A 22766-nucleotide genomic window follows, 5' to 3' on the forward strand; every position below is an offset into this window, starting at 1 on the left:
GTAGTGGGGTCAGGCATGGTCTCTGGGGATAATTAAATAGATATTTATATGAATTACACAAATATTATGTAAACAGAGGATCTCTCTGTTGCTGTATTGGGTTTTGTTTTATGTGGCGTTATGTAGCACTAATGTGAGTGATAATTTCTCTCCAAATATTTTTGTTACATCTTCCACTGAGTGTGAGAAAAAGAATAGAAATTATACTTTTGAGAGTATTAGTCATTTCGCATTGAACAGTCAATGAATAAAGAAGGACAAATCCTGAGAGTAAGGACAAGAGCCTAGGCTTCTCCTTGCCTAGGTGACTGCCATAATGCTAGGTAACAGGGTAATGTGCTTTCTCTTCTTGGTCCTATAAATCTCACAGTTGTATCTTAACAGCGTTTCCACAGGTATAGTTTCCACAGGAGGACATAGGGCACTCAAGTAGGAAATGGGAAACATGGGTTCAAGCTAAAGAGAACTTAGCACCCAGGTCTTAAATGGGCAAGGGCTGTGATTGCTACAGTGCATTATAAAACCTACACATTGCCATTACCACCTTGTGCTTTTTTCTGAGAGTTCCTGTCCTGTCAGTGTGCATTAAGCATGCTCTGAGCAAATCTGTCAGTTTAGGGTGCTCTAGTTTCTGGATCCCAATGGGGCAAGTCAGGACCAGCTGGATCTATCAGCTGAGACTGGGGCAGTTCTAAATATGCACAGAAATTGAAGTGCAAGAGAAAGCCAGAGGGAGTCTACTTCTGCAGCCTAGTGGTTATGGAACACTTTAAAAGGAGGGCAGAGGTCCTGGGTTCTGGTCCTACTCCTAGGACTGTATGTATTTTAGATTAGACGATCATTGGTTAAAAAATAGAAATAATCCTCACATCAGAGATTGTAATCTGGGACTTTTCTCTCCTGGGAATATGCCATAACTATATTAAGCTATAGAAACAGGATTTGTTTTTGCTTGCTCTCCTCACCCCATGACTTTTGCACTCTTGGCTTCCCTGTGACAACTTCACCCAGAATGTGAACAGTGCCTTCAGTTGGCCTATTTTATAACCTGCTGGTAAAGCATTCACCTGAGAAGTGGAAGATGTGGGTTTAAATCAAACTTTTAAGACCTAAGTGAGCTTAAAATCACTTCTTTTCTGGATGAATACTCTGAGCAAAAGGCTAATGGGTAAACGATCCGCATCACTGTTGCCTTCCAAGAACACTTTTACTTAAGGGGAAATGTAGGCGGGAGTTTGGAGCTGTGCAGACCTAAGGGTTCCATATGAATTACTTTTGATGATCAGGTGCAGATGACACCAAGCTGGGGAGAGTCATAAATATGCTAAAGGGTAGGGCTAGGATCCATAGAGACCTTGACAAATTGGAAGACTGAACCAAAAGAAATCCTATGAGGTTCAATAAGGAGAAGTGTAAATCCTGCACTGAGGGCAGAACAATGCCATGCACTGGTACAGGCTGGGGACTGACTGGCTAAGCAGCAGCTCTGCAGAAAAGGACTTGGGGATTACAGTGGACAATAAGCTGAGCGTAAGCCAAGATTGTGCCCTTGTTGTGAAGAAGTCTAATGGTATACTGGGCTGCATTAGTAGGAGTGTTGTCAGAAGATCAAGGGAAGTGATTCTTCCCCTCTGTTTAGCACTGAGGCCACATCTGGAGTGCTGTGTCCAGTTTTGGCCCCCCAGTAGAGAAAGAGAATCCAGTGGAGGACAACAAAAATGGTTAGGGTGCTGGGACACATGACTGATGAGGAGAGACTGAGAGAATTGGCCTTATGTATTTTGGCGAAGAGAAGACTGAGTGGGGATTTAATAGCAGTCTTCAACTACAGGAAGGCTGGTTCCAAAGAGAATGGAGCTAGACTGTTGTCAGTGGTGGCAGATGACAGAGCAAGGAGCAATGGTCACAAGCTGCAAAAAAGGAAGTTGAGGCTAGATATCAGGAAAAACTGTCTCACTAAGAGGATAATAAAGCCCTGGAAGAGGATTCCCAGAGAGTTTGTGAAATATCTGTGAAGATTTTTAAAAGCTGGCTAGACAAATCCGTGGCTAGGATGATCTATTTGAGGATGGCTCTGCTGTCAACAGGGGATTGAACTAGATGGCCTCCTGAGGTCCCTTCCAACCCTAAGTTTCTATGATTCTGTCAGAAGCCCCTAATGTACATGTTTAGGAATCTTTGCAGTCCAAATTGGAGGTATCCAAATCTATTAGGTGCCTAATGAATTTGTAGAAGATGATACAGGGTTATATGGAATCATTCTTTGAAACTCAGGCACCTAAACTTCCTCTTTAGAACATGAAGTATAACTCCTGCTCCAATGAGTTCACATGCTGGCAGAAAGGACTGGGCATAGTAAGAGACTGAGAGGACACTACTGGTGTAGCTGAGTTTTTCCTTTTCTTTTGGTTTGGGACATCGTGGGTAATGTGGGTACTTGGATTTTGCATGAGAAAAAGCATATAATTGGCATAAAGGGACTGACAGAATAGGAGGAGGTCTCAAGCTGGAATTGAGATAAATAAGGGAGATATTGAAGGTTAACGTATAACCAAATTATAATAATTGAGCCTCTTTTAAATTAATAAAAAACTGTGATAAAAGAGCAGAAGACAAAGTAACTAAATGTTTTTGTATTCTTTTCTTTCAAGTGAGATGTTGTTGACATATAAATATCAATTTTATCTTCTACCAGATTTGCAAGTGGCATTCAGAAAATGTGTATCATACAGAAAATGTTTGTCATACACCAAGCAATGCATCCTTTCAAGGATATTTATTTAGAACTAGCTGAATCATTTGATGGGAATTGGTCCCCATACTAAAATCTTTTATTTGATATTTAAATATATCATTACCCCCAAAATATTCATGGATTAAATCTAATTATTTATTTAGCAACTGCAAATCTGCAGAGCCAAGCAATAGACTCCTTGGTAACTGAGTTCAAAGTTATTAATCTACCTCTTAGGTGTTAGAGGGGACACTCCTCAATAATGTGTGACATCATTTGTGTCTCTCCACAAGAGCATGGTGGGTTAGCACTGAGGCCCCAGCAGTAGAAGTTGGCTGCATAGGGGTCTTGGCCTGTCCTGAATCTTTTTAGCAGAGACCACTTCGCCATGTCAGTTCAAAGCCAGCAGGTTGACGAGTGGGGTTTGTCACAAGAAACTTATTAAATCCAATTATATTGTGTATCAAAATAACGTTGTGTACATTTACCACAAAAAAAAATAGTATTTATCATCCTATTGGTTAAGTTGGATCACTTGATGTGAAATCAACTGATGACTGAGAACGTCCTGCAAAGAACATTGCTTAATGTATGTGTTGTGTGGTGCCTCACCAAATTAAAGGACTTATTACAGTTATTTTGGCCTGATGCTTCTGTGAATAATGGCTCCAGTATTTGGTTGTTGATGGTGCTCCCACGATTGTATAAGAATACTTCATAAACTTCAGTGTCTGCACGACATCCTTTATAGTTACAGCAGCACTATTACCCTGCTTCATAGATGTAGCATAGGAAGACCAGAGACTAAACCCATAGACGTATCTCACATGTTGTAGTTGAGCATTGTAATCCCATACTTTAGGGGCCTAGCCTTGAAGGAAAATCCCTGAATTTATCTTCTTAGCTAGCACACAGAAGAAAGCTGCCAACACTACCCATTATGACACGCTGGGCGCATCTACTCGAGATGTTTACTGTGGAGTTGCCTAATTAACTCTGCAGTAAAACATCAGTGTCTACATGTGCAATGCTATTAGGCCACAGTAAAATAATAAATGCCACCATAGGATAGTGCTGCCCAACACAGGTACAATTCTCGCACACTGTTATTAAGTGTGCTGCAGTGCACATGTAGGTGCTGACAGGGCTGGCTGGGACACAAGGCTGCTTCAGTGTGGGGGCTGTCTGCCAGCTAGCACTGCACTAAAGCACTGTTGTGCCCTAACCAGGATTCCCAAAGCACATTAAACTGGGTCAGAGCAGCCTCAGGGTGGCAGGCTGATTCCCCTCCCCGCCTTGCCATATCCCTTCTCAGATGGGTCTGTTCTGCCCCATCTCAATGTGCTGCAGTCCTGGGCACATGTGCAAGTGGTGCACCTGGAAACAATAAACTCCAGTGCAAATTGTGCTGGAGTTTGCTTAGTCACCTTAATAGCATGTGTAGATGCACCCACCGATAATGGGTGTTTCTTAAATCTCACTGATACCTGTGTGTCTAATCCTATGATGCAGGGAGGTGCCTGCTTCCACCTGGGATTCAAAACTTTCCTCTGGAATTAAGCAACTAACTTGTTGCTTACCAAGGAAGGGCAGGGGTCATTCCTTTCTTTTTAAACTTGGCTACTGGTGGTGTCATTGCTAAGTTAAGTTAGAGTTAAGCAGCCAGAGGATGTGAGAAATCCTAGTTCAAATTGCCTCCTTTGTTTTAAACAGAGGTATAAAAATTTGCTCAGTTTTTTAGTTAAAAAAAATAGGGAAAACTCAGCACTGCTATTGTGAAATTTAATGTCTCAAGACCCAGAACATTTTCCACTTTTCAATATGTTCTTAAACATTCTTTCTTCTTGTAGGATTCATTAGTGTTTTGAAACACTATTCATCTGTGGACGGTGTCTTTTCTTTTGCTGCAGGAGAGCTTTAGACGTTCTGATTAAATTGCTTTAGTTATTAAATGGCTTTAGAGGTTCTTCTTAATTAAGGGCTTTAGTTATTAAACCCCAGAATCCCATCCAGCACCATTTCTTACTGTTGCCATGCTTTAAGAAAGTATCCATGCAGCAGTGTAACTAGGCTGGGGGATGAGGGGTTCTTGCCCACATAGAGTAGAAGCTCTGTGCTGCCCCTGCAGGCCACAGAACTGCACTGAATAGTGCATCAAGTGGATGGCAGGCAAGTGGAGTGAGTGCAATGGTGCTCCCCTCCCATTTGCAGTGGCTGGGAAAACCCCATGCTGTCTCTACCTGGCCACAGGAGCCAGGCAATGCAGTACTGTACCAGTGTATCTGAAGGGTGGGAGGGGGTACAAATGGAGGTAAGCAGAATGGTGTTTCCCCTCCACTCCTCACATATTGTGGTCAGCATACTCTCTCTGCTGCTCCCCCTGCTCCCTCTCCAGGACACTCAATGAGCTCCCTACACCACTGCATCCATTATTTTAGGTGTTTCAGCTGCAATAAAAATAAGACCAGTACTTCTAAAGATGACCTAATTTAGAAGCAGTTTCATTCCTGGATTTTCAATTGGAATGAATTACAGGCAAATTTTATAAAAGTTGGCATAGTTTGAATAAAATTAACAAAATAAGCTGCACAGATAAACAGAAGACATTGGAATTTCAAATTGAAAAGGAATGGAATCAAATCATGATGTGCACAGGAAACAATGCAATTGTCTGTAATTTGATCGAGACTTAGCCTAAATTCTTATATTGATTCTATTATACTCTTTCCCAGATTATGGGCCATGAAATTACTGCCTCATGAGCAATATTGGGGAAATTGCAATGGAGAAGGAAATTAAGAAAACATCATTTGAGTCTGTCCCAAAATATAGGGAAAGTAGTAGAAAATAGCAGCTGTTTCCAAAAATATTATTGCAATGACCCCTCCTTTCTCCCTCTGGGAATGATTTTAGGAATAGATAATTCAAAAAAACTAAACACTAATACACAAAAGCTTATAAAAATGTTATTCCTGTCAAGACAATACAAAAAGACATGGGAATCAGTTTCTGATTTTCCATAGTGACTTAGTAAGTAGTGGTATTTAGTGAAGAATGGAACCAGGATTTTCAGTTTCAGAACAAACTGAGCAAATTTAAAGCTGTATGATATCCTTTCTTACTAATATAGTACTAACATATTAATGAAGACACAATGAAATGTCTTCAGCTCGTGAAGAACAGGAAGACAGCAAAGTAGACAAATAGATGTTTAAGATGAAATTAATTTTAACTTTACCTCAATCTCTATGAAATGTTAAAACTTCTGGAATTTTTCTGTCTCGATGGGAAAGAGTATAAAATTGTTAAGGATGATACAAATTTTTAAATGCACATGGTAGATTAGTGAATATATGATTTTTGTACTGGCATTTTTCTTTAATCTCTGATTACGATGCATAAAATACATTAAAAGCATGAAAACTTGAAATCCAAAATCCATGTCTGTATTTGTGGCAATTAATCACATTTGTTAATAGCAAATTTCATTATGTGATCTATTAATGAGAGTGTAATAAGCTACATTTAAAAGTAAAGAATTCACATTCAGTGGAAGCCCTTTACAATTTTGCTCTTCATAATTAGCGGGAGTATAACATGTCATAAATTGCCACATACCTATGGAATATCCAGGTAATTCTGTAGATATGAATGAAAAAAATAGTTCTCTAGAGAAACTTTAAACTTTTAAGGATGATTGCTAATACTAAGCATCCTGTGAACTTTGGAAAAATACATATGCTAGTGCAAATAAGGGAACTAGGTGGGATTATAGGAACTGTCAAAGAGAAGGGAGAGAGAACAAGTTGGGCTTAGTTTAGACAGAGGGAGGCAAGAAACCATTTGGTGGTGAAAATGATCTGAAGAGTGTAGCCCATTCACTCTTGTGGAGGACAGAGGCTTCATATGGACTTCTGCCATTAAGCATTTTTTAACATTTAAAAAGACTTATGGAAGCTGTCAGATGAAGCATTTTAAAATGGATTTAAAATTGTGTATGTGTTTAGTAAATTAATTGATGGGGAGAATTTTCCTGTGTGATACATTTTATAATACGCGTTTTGGAAAGTAACAATGGTAAGAAACCAAAATTGAGTATGGCTGAAAAGTAGTCAATTACAGGCACTATAATTTACTTAATACTGTCCAGATCATATGTCTTGAGATGACGAGGCATCATATTTGGAAAACCTAATTTTTCCTCACTGCTGCCAGTCCCTGTAAAATGATGCATATTTTTGATGGTGCAATCATCTGAATGATATATGCATAACTACTTCTTAATCCAAATATCATAATCTCATTCTGAGAATTCACTTTTTCAAAGTTAAGTATAAATCCACTTTTCAAAGTTGTTTACCAGATTTGCTTGCCACACTTTTTCGTTAAGTCTTTTCAGAAAATCAAATATATGTTTAGTCACAACAGATAGGAAAACATCTTAAAGAAACAAGAAACACTACATTTTAAGATAGCATTTTTTTGTAAAATTAAGTGGTACGTGTTGCCAGGAAAAATACATTCTGCCTGACCTGTTTCAAAACAAATTTTATCCGGTGTGAATAACAGCTGCAGTAGAACAGCAGCTGCATGAGAAACATAGATCTATGATAAAAATGGCAACTCACCCTTAACTACAGCAGTGCTATGGGGGCATCATTAAAGGAAGAGGTCCGAAAGTTTTCAGGTGCACCTCAACAGCTGCCAATTTAGTAGAGGAAATCTGCCTTTCAGTTCTTGTGGGACAAGATTTGCTCGAGTGCTTTCCCTACTGTTAAAGATTTCCCTCTGTGTATAATATGGATGATTTAGAAGAAGCTGTGTCAGCACTGATTTATACATTGACAGCTAAGGATAATAAGATATGGGCAAACATACAGCTCACCCTTTCACAGATTAACCTGCAGACTGCATTAGGCAAATTTGATGGCATTAAAAGATTTTGCCAATTTGTCTGGAAACAATTTCTCTTTGTGTTGTGTCAAGGGTAACATTTCATGCCATTGTACTAATTTAAATGGCTTTGATAAATTGTTCAAGAGGTTAGAGAATTGTACTGTAGATATATTTTACCTCTTTAAAATAAAAAGGCTATTAACTTAATTGTTAAATGAAATTAATTAGTGGAAATCGAAAGACCTTAAGAATGTAGGTTTTAAAAAAAGAAAAGCAACACTGCAGCACAAATATTGCACCAAAATGTTTGAACACTACGTGTAGGAAATTATATTCTGCTTTTAATTCCTAGCAAAATGAAAGTCTGCGTTTTGAGATTTGTTCTTTTTGCTATAAACTGAAATGAAAAATACATGCAAAACGAAAGACTTTAAAAAAGTTGTTATATTACAATGAACTGTGATGTAATGATTTATTAACAAGTAGAGGGTCATCATAGATTCAGAAGTTGCTTAGTAAGAACCTCATCAGGCCTGGTAGCACATAGTACATAATTAGAAATGCAAAGGGCAGGGTTCGTTATTATTATGATCGTATTAATATTATTTGTCCGCATTTACTTATCCATGTATCTGGTTCTGGTAATTTACCTTCCCAGCTTAGAGAGCCTTTCCTGACTGTTTTAAGTAAGCCTGAAAGATTTATTTTACATGATTCGTAATGTCCCAAAGCTCACAAAGTATAGGTTTAAACACCAGGTCCTAGGGCAATACTTACAAGAAAAGCTTGTTAGCAGTGCAGAAATGTGAATTTTATGTTTAAGTGGTTGATAATTTCAGCAAAGGATTTTTAAAAAGAATCATGCAATACATGCTGTATTAATGTTTTGAGATAAAGAAAAGTAATAACATCCTTCAGAGAAATGAATGTAAATTTTTCATAACTTAATACTTAAAGATTAATAATGTATGGGATGGCACTGCTGAATTTTATTTCCAGAATTCAAGTGCTCCATTATTACATCCTATCTGCATATAATTACAAGAACACAAACTATGCAGGAAAAAAAATCCCATTGAAGGTTATTGAAGAACAAGTGATACTTTTATTGGAGCAGAATTAAAGAACACAACTAAGCAAATGTGTATACCTAGGAAAACGTTGTTTCTTCGTTTATAAGAATTCTAGAAGGAAGCTGCTTTTAACCCCCTCCTCCCCCCCCCCCCAAAAAAAGTGGTCTCTCTTCCTTTTACTTGCCAAGGGTAGTGAAATTAACATGCAGCTGGGCTTCTCTGATAAATGGATTCTGTTAGGTCACTGAGGGGATGCATGTGACATTAAGTGATTTACAGTCCTTTACCTTAATGAAATTGTTTCAGCGAGATGACGCTGAGAGCTTTTAATGGATAGCTTTTCTTGATGTAATGAAATTGCATTCCTTTGGCATTTAATATAAGGTGCAGTTATTATTTACTGGAGCTTTCCCAGAGCTGCTGCTTTGCGCAGACAGTTCAGAACAAAAAGAGATTTCAGTGGCAGCATCAAGGCCAGAATGGCGTGTGACATTCTTAAGCAGATGAGTGTATTTGTGAGTGCATTTCAGTTAGTGTGGCCTAGCTACATAGACCTTTAAGGAGGCTTTCTTACACATAACACTGCCAGCGTTCATTTCTTTTACATATACCCTCCTAATCTGTTTAACAGGCAACTGGATTACAACCAGATCAGCTGTATTGAAGATGGGGCATTTAGGGCTCTTCGCGACCTGGAAGTGCTGTAAGTACTGCTTGTATCTCTTACTTTTTACGGGAGCTCAGTATCTGGGGACTACTAATGTAAAAGCTTATCTGCTAGCTGCAGCCCTGGTGTCAAAACAGTCTAGTGGAAACATGTCTTAAAATAATCCACTGTGATGTATTGTAGAATGGCAAAAATATGTGGAAAGATATAGATATTCCTTTGCTGAGCATGAAAAGCATTTTACAGAAAATCAGCATGTACTGTGTGAAAGACACCCAGGTCTTTTTTAAAAAAGATGATGCTAATGAATCTATTCATTTTGTAAAACATATTTTTCATTGTTGAAGTGCTATATGTGTTTAATACTGCTTTTGTCTTGTAAACTTACGTAAATGTGACCAATTATTATATGTAAAAACAGAACAGTATATCAAATACAATTGTGATGCTAGATGTTTTCCTGAAGCCACTTTCCAGTAAACAGAATAGTCATGCTGAAAATATGTAGCCTATCCACATTAAATGCTTTTAACAGAATTTTTTCTGTTCATTATGTTTATGGCATTGATTGAAGGCTTGGATAGCGTATTACCTTGCTTACTTTTATTTTGCATTGTATTGAAGCTGCTGTCAAATGAGGTTAAAGGTAACAAAATAATCATCAATGACCCCTGACCTGAAACAGTAACTATAATGAGCAAAATATCTAATTCTCAAAAGAATTTGAGGCACAGAATAAATTCCTGAAATGTTTCTTTGACATTCAAAGTGTCACATTTCAGTGTTACTTTATAAGACTGAAAATGTTATAATAAAACAAAAGACTTTGTCCGTATCAACAATATTACTTAATGTTGTTTTAAATCACTCTTATTTCACATGCATTGGAAACCCAAAAGTAAATCAGACTTGCAAGAGGGAATTTTCCTAACTTAGTTTGTGTTGGTAGATAGGAAAAATCAAGAAGCTTTTCTGAGAAAAAAGAGTTTCTTAATAAATAAAAGCCAAAAGATAAAATGTGAACAACTCAAGGAAAAGGTGGCAGTTCTTCAGCAGCTGTTGATCTAATTTGTACTTACTATGAACATATGTGTGGAAATTCCTTTTATTTATAAAAATGTTATCACACTGCTTAATTTAACATGAAAGACTTAAGTAATCAAGCCAAATGTTGGTTTATCATTATACAACTGAGTAAAAATATTTTATGTTAATATTTTCAAATTGTGAAGTGTATAGTTGCTAGTAATCTCTCTGCTTACCTGATGCCTTATGTAATTTTTATGCTCAGAAATCACATAGTGTGACTTGAATTTTCCCAATTTAAAGTTCAAGCAGATATCAGGTTACTTAATTTAAAATACCAGGCCTCCTTTCAGGTTCTATGGGCCCAAAAGAAACAGGTGGTAAACGAATATTTTAATTAAATCAGATATTATTTGCGTTTCCTTACTGCCACCAGTTTTAATGATCAGACAGTAGACAGACCATGTTATATGGCAAAAATGTGCATGGACTTCAGGGGGTCCAAATGATTCAAAAACATATAAAATAATAGTACAGCACCAAAATGGTGGGTCAAGCAAAATTTTGGTTCTCATTATATGTATAGTATTTCCATCAGTTAGGCATATAAATAAAAAGTTCACCATCTTGAATTAAGCCATTTGATTTGTCAAATAACAACACAAAAGTTGTTAAATGTAAACATCACGTTGAGACAAGTATGCTGTAGTTTGCATAATTTCAGGAGCCAAATTTTCCAGTAAATAAATAGAAGAGGAAAAAAGATATACCACTACCTAATGTACACTGAGTAGTCAATAAGTCAAAACATTTTGCTTTTGCTTTTGATTGGTTTAAATTCTGAAAATATCATTTATATCAAAATGCAAACCTATGTCAATTGTCATGTTCCAAATACAAAATATGTAGCCCAACTCAGATTTAAATATATTTTTTTAAAGTTTTAAAATGTTTGTTAATGTAACAGGTCTTGGGCAGGTGTTAAAAATAACTTTCCATCATTGTGATATATTGGAAATAATGCAGAAGCTAAGAGGATAGTAGCATTAAAAGGACACAGTCAATTTGAAATGTAGGCCATTAATAAAAATAGTCTGAAATCCGAACCCTGCTAGTTAAGACAACAAATCTCTGTGTTTTACAGTGAAAATGTTGGTGGCTTACAGTGAAATGTTCTTATTTTGGGAATATTTTTCAAATTTTCTGCTGCTACTGTGTGAGGAGGCAAATGATTTCTCTCTAATCTGTTTTGGTCATCATAATTTTAAGGTTTGCATTTAGCAACAATAGGTAAAACATTGAGGGAGAAGTGTATTTTTTTTAAGTTGATAGTATCCCTTTAAGAATAATATTTAAAAAAAAACAACCCATAGGTTTGTCATTGGATGACATAGATTATGGCCTAATCGGTTAAGTTCCTATGACATACCTTTTTTCTATTCTCCAGCAAATGTATCTATACAAATGGTGCTATGAAAGAGGAAGATCAGAATAGGTAAAAGAAGAAATAATTAGCTGAATAAAACACCAAAAGTATGGAATTGAGTATTAAATGTCTCTGGAATCTTTACTAATTATCTAGCTAAGAATCGTGTACATTTATATTGATTTATTCCTCCTTTTTAATAATAATAATAGCAATAAAACTTTCTTTTATGTCCATCAATAAGTCATGGAGAGTGAAGCAAAGGAAACATACTAGTAGATCTATCAGAGCACCTGAATGAAAAAGTAAAGACCTACCAAAGAGTGTACCCTTATTTTCCCATTAGTATCAGCTTTCCGCCCCCCGTAATTATTTTGTGGGTTGATACATGACAGTTTTTGCTGATTAAGCTCCTTTTTGATTTGTGTAATCCTGAAAACATGCAAGGGAGATTCCTCATGCATGGCTAAAGAGAACATTTAGAAGCATGAATCAGTAAGCTCAAGATGTAAAATTGCAGCATATTGCATATTTGCCAAATATCACCCATGCAGCTTCTGTTTAAATGAATTGGAGGTGCAAAGCCCTATTCTGTCCATATGGCTGACGCTTTACATTGATGTGTTTCAGGACCGTTGTCTTTTAATGAAAAATTTTAGGAAAAAATGGAGCTTGTATGAAAATAAAACTGCAATACTATTTCAACATGAAGCAAAAAAATATAGGCAATGGAACTTTCAATACTCTGTTAGAATTAATAACATAGAACTCACAATAAAATTTTGGAAAACATACCCCATGCTATTCAAATGAACAGTTTAAAGCAAACATACAAACTGCATAAATTATACTGTTCTCTTTCTTATTCTGAATTCAGATGGGTCTTTCTTTTATTTGCAGATAAAAGAGTAAGTAAAGTAAGATACAATAAGTAAATTCATGGCATTTCATGATGTTCTTTTATTTTCACAAAATAAAAGTATGCTGTATAGGAAAAGTCATAGATAACCAAGCATTTATTTACTTAGCTATGTCCACACTGCCTATCCCAACTTTATGGTATATTGCACAATGTATATATAGTGTGCCACCGTTAATCCTCTAGATCATGGTGTACATGTAAGAGGTCTAGTAACCAGGTGTACCTTTGATGTGTACACCTAGGCAAGAATATGGAGGAGTGGAAGGTACCCAAGCCTTCACATCTCCCTCTGCCCTTTAGACTACTGAGACAGAATCCGAAGGCTCCAAGAATTTGAGTCCAGACTTTCAGGGTGTCTAGATGTGCGAAGAGACTGCTCCAATGTGTGTAATGTCAGCGGAGATTAGATAAAAAGAGTCTGCTGGATGGTGCAAATTAGCATGCTCCACCCAGCCTCTGCATCTTGTGTATCAGCATTCCCACACTTCAGAATGGTGGTGGGGGCACTTTAACTAAAGCTCATTTGACAAGTTTGGTTAATGTGTCCCCACTGCCATTTTAAAGCACAGGGACACTGATACATGAGACACTGCAGTCGCTTTAATTAGGGCGGCTCTTGGAGCTCCTCTAATTAAAGTGCTCCCTGCCCCCACCACCACACCTGGAGCACATGGACAAATGCCCTCAGTACCTCGATAGTTGTAGCTTCTGCCAGAGAGCAAAGGACAACACTGCTGCTGACTGTCTAACACCTCAGCAAGGGTGTGTTCCTGCCAGGGTGATGTCCCTTAGCCTTTCTTCAACCAAGGAGACCCAAGAGGTAGGAGGGCTAGGGTTTTGAGGCACCCTATACTTGTTGTACTCTGGAGGTTGCAACATTATGGTATTTTATAGGAGCTACCCCGCCATGAATAGCCCTTCCACATTGCCACCAAGCTCTGCTGTCAGATGCAGTTTACAGTCATACCCAGAACCAACATGTGTATAACACTTTCGGTAAAATATTAAGAATCCAAAAGGTCTTATACAAAACAAACCATCTATAACCTACCTAGGGCTAAATGACAGTTCCCAACTCTAGGCCCTACATTGTCCATCAGCTGTAGAGTTGGTCTTCCCAGAAAAAGCCATGACAAATAGGTGGCTCTTGTCCTCAAAGTTACAAAACGTGGGTCCTACGCTTCCAGAGAATGAAATTCAAGGTCTCTAAGAATGTATTCAGTAGAATATAGAGGCAGATAAACAGCCCCAGCTTCTGATTTAGAAAGGGCACCATACTGGCAGCTCCTGAGGACACATGCTGCGGGGCTACTGCAGGTAGTGTACAGCTGGCATACAGCGAGACTGGCCCCCAGCTGCAGCAATAGTAGCTGCTGCCGAGTGCAGAGAACCTGGCCATGGCAAGTATGACTGCCTTCCACTCCCCCAGCCTCTGAATATCCTGCTACCAAATCCTTCTTTTTTATGCCAGAATGTTATTTCCAGCTTTGTTTCCATAAGTTTTCTCAGCATTTGTAGTAACTCCTTCTAAGCAGTTTTTGTGGAGTCCCAGGTCGTATTAAATGACAAACATCAGATGGACATTAATAACATCAGATTTTCTTCAGAAACTGTTGGACAATATCTGCATTACTAATAACTGTAGCAAGCTGACTTTGTTCTTTTTTATATGTTGTAGCACTCTCAACAACAACAACATCACACGATTATCAGTGGCAAGTTTCAACCACATGCCCAAACTCAGAACCTTGTAAGTAGCCCTGTTGGAAATGGTTGCCATTTCTATTACTCTAGTGTATGTACAACAATTTCCACACACTTTTACTTGTCTTCTATAAAACAAAGTAGATGACTCAGAGTCATGGAAAATAAAAGAGAAAGTGAAAAATCTCTAAATTGATATGCAGCGGTATATAGGCTTGAACAGATGCACTGCAGATGGATCTGGCAGGTCAAATTAACAAACCTTCATGGTAAGTTCAAGACATAAAATAGCAGCTACAGTCTCTTTATGGAGGGTATTTAGAGCATTGGAAATGCAGTCTCCATGGCTGCCCCAATATTCAGTCCCTGTTACAAATAACTTTCACATCAGCTTCACCCTCTAGAGAAGCTGAGTGCAAGAGACTGTCCTGCCCAGAACACTTCATCTAATAAATGGATGCTTTTTTGAAAGTCAAAAAATTGTTTTACTTTGAGCTGTTGGATGGGTCACATTTCATTTAAGAACATGCAAGGATCTTTGATTGGCTGTCAGATGTGATAAATGGGAAATCTTTATGCTTTATTACTGAACTGCTAGCAGACCTAATTAAACTAAACTGGTTCTCCAACATTCTTTGTAACATAAAATTATAGCATCATCCGGTAGTGCTGTTATAATTAAGGCTGTGCCAGCATTTACATTCAGGCCCCCATTTTTAGAGGTTATGACTTAAACATAAAAGTATGCTTCAAGCTACTAGAATAAAACAAAAGGACTGTTTGAAAAAGTGCTGGCTTAGTTTATTCATTTTTTAAATTTTTTTCATGGGTTTATATAAAAATTGAGAAGGGCTATTTAAAGAGATGCAAATTAGATTAAAAAGCAAAAACAAAAATAGATATCTATGTAAGGGCCTGACCCAGAGGTGTTTTCCCAAGCAGAACTCCCACTGAAGTGGAAGATGGAGAAATTAAAGATAAATGGGATGTTTGCTTGAAAAATAATCTAAAGCTGCAGCTCAGTCAGCATGTGTTAGAATGGCCTTGATGTTTAAAAAACTTTAATGTTGACAAGTTTGTGTATGTATTGAGGTCCTCTGTAGTTAAGTAAGAGTTATGAAATTGATAGGACAGGTCATGTAAAGATATAAAATATCTTGCATTCCTTCTTTTCAGGATTGAGTCCTATCTTACTACTTAAACTAGTCTGTGGACTCCCACTAGCCTGTTTAGTGTTGTGCACTGGAATACGTCAGTGTGTTTATATTACTTAAATATTTGGTTAATCCATATTCAAATATTTAAGTACAAACAAGATTAATACAACAAACTTTTGTGAGTCATGTTGTTCAGCCTTTCTGACTTTCCTACAATTTTTGTGAAATTTTTGCTCTTTCAAAACGTATGAACAGAAGAAAGTTAGTCCATGGTACCATGTATTATATAACTGTGATAGTCAGCTGTAATAATAAACCGCCAGTGGAGAATGCAGAAAAAGAGATGTATCACTCCTGTATTAATTCTTATTTCATTTACCATTTTGTGAGGACTAACTACATTGATCTCAGTGGAAATATTCCTTGTTTGCACAGGTGTGAATGAAGAATCAGACCTTTTTTCCTTAACTGCTAGTGGCCATGTATGGCTCTTGAATTGTGACTCATTTTGTGTGCTGTATTTGCCACAATACCCAAACATAGTAAAATGAGCTGAGGACAATATGCTAACTTTAATTTCTTCTTTATGAATAGAAATACAAAATCAGTTAAATCATCTTGTTCTTGTGGGGCAGCTCTACATCTTTAATGCTACTTAAATGCAGTTTTTAGTGGATAAATTGGCTGTCTTGAGTGAGTTCTAATTTTTTTCATATCCATTACAGTTATTTAGTTAGGACTGAGCACGTCAGCTAAAAAGGGCTAAAATGACATTACTCTGTCATGGATGATTCAGGGAGCAAAGATTTGATTTATAACTTTGGATGTCCTTTTTCTTAGTTTGAGAAAACATAAAAGCCAGGCAGAAGTAAATTACCTAATTTAGTGAATACATTTGTCTGGTATTTTATCAATGGCAAATTGCTTTTTGCCACTTGGCAAGGAGCCATGATCTTGTGTGGGTCTCTGCCAACAGAGAGGCAACTTACTTAATTCCTTCACTCCCTGCCATTTGGTCTTTTAATTTCAGACATTGCTTTGAGTATGGGTCCCTAGGAGCCAAAAGCAGTTAATCCCCTTTTCTGTGATTAAAAAAAGAGAGGAAATCAGAAAGGGGATGTGAAAGAAGGTGTTTTATATCGAATTATTATTCTGTCTTGTTCAGCAGAAAATGAATATGACCTGCTAAAAGGATTTTGCAAGCAGTTTCTATAGAGACTAATAATGACCAGACTTACTGATATCTCTAACTGGAAGCCAAATCTCTTATTAATTTTTTTTCTGTCAGTATATTATTATTATAGGACAATTTACTTCAGATATTTTTGTCTTACTTGCCTTTTGCACAGATCTGAGCTAAGGGATTCCAAGGCTTTTTGAAGTCATTGTGTATTTGCTTTTCTCTTTCAGGGAAGAAACAAGAAGCTGTAGATACTCAGTTTTATGTTAGCAAACTTAGGTTTTCATTAAACTAATTGGCTAAAACCTAAAAAGACTTTTTTTTGCTACTTAAAGGTTAATAAAGCTACAAAACTCTCAAACATCAAATAAAAATTTTAAAAGATTAACCCCTCATTTAAGGGGTTCATAAAAGTAAATCCTTCATGTTCACTTAATGCTTTCACTCAAGTTACTTTTGTTTTAGTTTTTCTGTTTAGTTTTTCTAATTTAAACATGGTGATTGTTTCCTTTCATGCAGTCGACTCCACTCCAACAACCTCTACTGTGATTGCCACCTGGCCTGGCTGTCTGATTGGCTGCGTCAGCGTCCCCGGGTTGGGCTCTACACTCAGTGCATGGGCCCATCCCACCTGAGAGGACACAATGTAGCAGAAGTTCAAAAAAGAGAATTTGTCTGCAGTGGTAAGAATTACATATTCTGTTGGTGCTTTGTCTTAACGAACATTTAAAACCATCTTAATGGAGGCTGCTAATGATGTACACTGTAAAATATCTTTCTGAATTTCAGATCTTCTAAGTCCAAATACATTGTTTAAAAATCTGTTCAGTTAATTTGGAAATATTTGTGACTCCAGTATGAGTGTTTGTGACGTTTTGTACTTTGGGAAATGATATGTATGTAAACTATACGCACATCCTTCCAAAAATCAAATTATTTGGGATGGAGCTACCTGAAAAATAAAATCTAAGCATTCAATCTGAGACACTGAGGCAACTATTTTTATGAAATGACTTTTAACTGGATGAGCTCATTTTTCCCTTTCTTCAGTATTTGCTGTAATTTTCCTTATCTCTGTACTCCCAAAATAATTGTAGAATGACTTTTGTCTGCTTTAGCACATCTGGTTGTTTTCTGTCATGAATATTGACATTACTAACAGTTCATTACTAATCACTTTTTTCTCTGTTCAATTTTTCCCTTTCTTCATATCTTCTAGATGAGGAAGAAGGCAAGTTAATGTTTTTTTCTCCTTTTTTATGCTCAGATTGAAATGTATATGTAAACTTTGGCTAATGTTTCAGACTTTCTGAAGACATCTAGATACTTGCATATGTCCAGCTTATATTTAGACTTACTGGGAGCGTCTACACAAGACGCTTAACTGCACAGTAGTGTAGTTTACTGTGAAGTAAGCAAGTATGTCTCCATATGCATATGCTTACTATGCAGTAAATCTCGCTAATCACGAGTAAATTTGCTACCTGCAAATGTAAGTAGCAAATTTACTCGAGATTAGTAACAGTGGAGTAGCACTCATGTAGATGACTGACCAGGAGGAAATCTACTCTGGGTCACCTGTCCACCAGCGGGTGAGATTACTCCCTGACGCTAGGAACTGCCTGCTGCCAGTGCAGGCTCTGCCACCAGAGCCTGGATAGGGACTAAGTCCCCCTGTCCCAGCAGCAGGAAGCTCCAAGCCCCCTCCACCAAGATCATGATTAGGGATTGGGAGCTGGGGGATACTTATTTCCCAGCCCCTGTTCTGCCATTGTGATCAGAGAGGCTGGGAGATCCTTATAAACATAAAGGCTTGGAGATAAAGGTCTCCCAGTGCTAGCCTCATGGTCACAGAGCTGTTGCTGTGAGATAAGGGTCTCCCAGCCCATGACCATTGAGCTTGGGCTGGGAAATGAGGGTCTCCCAGCACTAGCCTCTTGGTGTGAAGCTGGCACTGGAAGTTCCCTAATAGTGCAGGCTGGGGAGCCTGTTCCTTGTCCAGCTCCATGAGTGCAGATCTGGTCAGAGAACAGGGTGGTAAACTAGTTCCCTGCTCAGGTCCACATGGCTCTGGAGTGCTTGTTCCCCACCGAGGTGTGGGCAGAGAACAGGCTCTCCAGACCCTGCCAGCCGGGAGCTCACAGCAGCAGCTCTCCACGGCGTATGGGAAACGTTGCTTGCCCAGCTGTGTGCTTGTGGAGCTAAGTGGGGAACAGGCTTCCCAGCTTCCACCCTGTGTTTGGGGCAGGGGCTGCGAACTATCCTGGTCAGCCCCATGCCCCAATTCAGTGATCAAGGCATGGAGCTTGGAAAGAGTTTCAGGGGTGAGGTAGGTCCCAGCCCCGTGCCCTGATCTGCCAGTGGGCCAGATAGCAACAAGCTAGCTGCCCCACCAGCGTATTGAGGCAGGAACTAAGACCTCCTCTTCCCCCGCAGCTCTTTCCAACTCCCCTGATCATGGAGCCAGGCCAAGAACTCTCTGCTGCTGTGGTAAGGGAAGATTGGTTCCACCCCAGCAGCAGGCAGCCCTCAGGGACAGGGCTCCTGGCCCAATGCTCTTTGCCAGCCCCATGGCTATCACCCAGGGAGATCCTAGATCTCCCCCTGGTGGGAGCAAGGGCTCATTGCAGGGCCCTGGGAAGTAGCAGTAGTTTGCTGTCATTAGTAACAAATCTGCTCCAGCTTCCTTTCATATGTAGATGCCTGCCTAGGAGCATTTACTCATGAGTGGTTTACCCATGAGTAAACTGATCCCAAATCAAATGAATATGTAGATGCATCCACTGTGAAGGTCTTTTCTGTCCTGAGGGACTTCTGTGGCCAGACAGGACCCCACTGACCTCAGTGAAATTTTGTACCGGAGCAGGGATTTGCTCATGTTAACCTGTCTATAAAATTAAGAGTTAGTTCTTTCATTACCATCCTGAGTCTAATGTCTACTGGCTCAAAAAAAATTGCCTTTGTATTTAGATAAGGGGATCCCAACAAGAATCATATATACCACCTGAAAATTAAATTTGGCTTTAAGCAGATATCGGTGAATATTCTCATTTTCCCTGTTATAGGAGATATTAGCTTTCTTGTTAAAATATTGTTTTGGGGAGGGAAAATCAGTATGTGTTTCTCATCTCTTCACTAGTTTATTTTTATTTACTAAGTTTGAATACAATTTAAGATCTTAAAAATAATAAAATATATATACTATGTTAGTTTTGGCTCCTTTTTGCTCTCATGTACATCTTACTTGCCTCTAAATTTTAAACATTAAAAACTGCTGTCCCAGGAGGCTAATATTCTTCATAGTATAATTTAGGAAATGGAACAACTATATATCAAGTACTGAGTATGCACAACAGCTAGTTACATCAAGCTTATCTATTTTAGCGTGTTAAAGTTTCTAGGTTACAGTATGCAGACAAGGTTATTTGGGTAAATGTGGTATCTTTAATTAGATCAACTGAATACAGTAAAATCTCTGCTATCCAGCATGAGTGGGGAATTCCAGGTAGTGGTTATGTAAAAATTCCAGATATCTGAAAATACTGGTGGGGCTTACACACAGTGGCAATAGTACGGGGTCGGGGATGGCAGCAGCACAGGACAGTTGCATGTGGTGGTGTGTTAATAGAGTATTTCAGCTAGTAGAATGCTGGATAACAGGAATTTTACTGTAGTTGGAACAATTTTTCTTTGCAAGCTTTTGGGTACAAACACCCTTCTTTGGACACAGAGAAAATTATTTGTCATTTTGTGTGCTCTCCAGGGTGAAATGGAAGTCATTATGCAAAATGCAGGTTTGTGGACATGCAAATGTATAGCAGGGATCAAAGGCCCTGCAAGAAAGGTAGTTGGGGTGGAGTGGGAGAGTGGGGTGGATTTGAAGTGGATCTTGGATCTTACACCCGCACCTTCAGAAATGTCATATATATCTCATCCAGTGCACTACATGCCCAGATGGAAAGTATGTAGGAAAAACCAAACAAAAACTGTGCACCAGAATGAACTCACACCAAAAGTCTATCAAAGACAAAAATACCCAACTACTTGTAGGTGCACACTTCTCAGAAGATAACAAATCTCTCCCCTATCTCTCAGTTCTAATCCTTAAAGGGAATTTAAAAAACACCTTTTGTAGACAAGCCTATGAACTTTACTTCATAAATCAACTGGATACAAAAAATCATGGACTAAATATAGACATTGAATTTATGGCACATGATAACCTGCCTGACATCCAATAACCTCAGGTAACCTGTCTGCATTATACCACTTTCTATTACCACTTCAAATTCCCCCTCTCCTTCTCCCCTCCTCTGCACCTTGCCCTTGCCACTCCAGCTACTTGTCTCACACCTGCTTTCTCTCAGGGTCTTTGATCCTCACTGCTACGTACTTGCATTTCCACAGACCTGCATTTTGCATAGTGGTTTCCATTTCACTCAGGAGAACACATAAAGCAACAGCGAACTTTCCCCGTGCCTGAAGTGTCTGTACCCAAAAGCTTGCAAGGAATATTTTTTCCAACTATTTAGTTGGTCTAATAAAAGATGCCACATTTACCCAAAGAACTTTGTCTGCCTATGTCCTTAGACCAACACAGCTACAACCAAGGACTCTAGGTTACAGTATAACATTATACAATAGACATGGAGATCTTCAAATTTAGATCTGTGATACAAAAGTAGGTCAGGAATGTTTTAACAGATTTATATTATTTTGTTTTAAACAAAAAGGGAAGGCAAAGAAAATATTTTGCCATCCTGAATTTGAATAGCTACAGTAATTAGATTTACTGGCTATACTAGAGAACGTGCCATTTATACATTTTTAACAGTGCACATAAATCATACTTTGATCTATTTTTCTGACTCTGAAATTATTCAGCTTAAATGCAGTGAACACACATGGTCACTTGATAAAAGATAGCACAAAGAACTTAGAAAAATATTTACTTATTTAATTCCAACGACGTAAATTAAGATGTGTTAGAAAGGTTTCTTCCTTTTTTTTCATCTGGAATAACAAATATATAACCTCACTGAAGCATAACTTCACAATTTTATCCAAGGTGTCTCTGAGTTCCGGAGTTAAAAAAAGCGCATAGTTTTGAGGAAAAAAATGAAAAAACATAACAGGTATACCTATATTAAAAGAAATTTTGTATTGTGTGGTTGCACAATAGAATATACCAAGCTAATTAGGCATGTCTGTTTCTGGTAGCACAGTTTGTTCATTACCATTAACAATATTTTTATATAATATGGTTTAAAAATAAAGTAATTTTACATTTGAAAATCTAAGTTAATATTGTACAGTATCTTCAGTACATAATGTTTTATCCAGTTATTTTAAAGCAGCAAACTGATTTTGAACATGTGCTATTAGCGAAGCTAAAAAATGAACTCAAGAACTAAAGCAATTAATCTGATTTCTTTAATATTGTTAATGTTGCTTAAAAGTGTACGCATTATTTAGATGTTTTAATAAATTAACTCATTATGTCTGTTTTCGTGCCATGTTTGTTCTAAGAATTATTCCTGGTCTTCATAAAAAGAGAGAAAAAGAATGTAATTTGCTATTAGGATGAGCTGGACTTCTATTTGATAGTATGCTGTAGTTTTAAAAGCAGCAATCTGTTCTGTGTTCCAGGTCATCAGTCTTTTATGGCTCCCTCCTGCAGTGTTTTGCATTGTCCCACTGCATGTACCTGTAGTAACAACATTGTGGACTGTCGGGGGAAAGGCCTTACTGATATCCCAACCAATCTTCCAGAAACCATTACTGAAATGTATGTAATCTTGTTTTCTTGCCATTAAATTGTATAAATATATATATATCTTTTCCATTTATACACTTACACTTATTGCTGTTAATGTATGATGTAAGTTGGTTATTTTTAATATGTATTGCCTTTCAGAAATATCAATCATATTTAAGACTGTAATGTGGAAAATATGTATTATGGCCTTATATTTTCAGTT

The 22766-nt window shown here is 37.8% G+C and overlaps 1 protein-coding gene across 8 annotated transcripts in view; it reads left to right on the top strand.

The window, feature by feature from the left end:
- The window catches only part of SLIT2 (slit guidance ligand 2), a 453521-nt gene that overhangs the window by 279888 nt on the left and 150867 nt on the right, over positions 1 to 22766 (top strand). For 7 of the 8 annotated variants that reach the window (XM_090035691.1, XM_090035688.1, XM_090035693.1 and 4 more), the window contains exons 6-9: positions 9335 to 9406; positions 14423 to 14494; positions 17305 to 17468; positions 22435 to 22573. In XM_090035691.1, coding sequence (XP_089891817.1) covers positions 9335 to 9406; positions 14423 to 14494; positions 17305 to 17468; positions 22435 to 22573 — 447 coding nt within the window. Of the gene's footprint in view, positions 1 to 9152; positions 9219 to 9334; positions 9407 to 14422; positions 14495 to 17304; positions 17469 to 22434; positions 22574 to 22766 lie in introns of those variants that run through there. The other variant, XM_090035694.1, reaches the window with a different exon arrangement.

This window comes from Crocodylus siamensis, chromosome 2, assembly GCF_052110815.1.
Source record: "Crocodylus siamensis isolate JL-2025a chromosome 2, ASM5211081v1, whole genome shotgun sequence".
NCBI classification, from domain to species: Eukaryota; Metazoa; Chordata; order Crocodylia; family Crocodylidae; genus Crocodylus; species Crocodylus siamensis.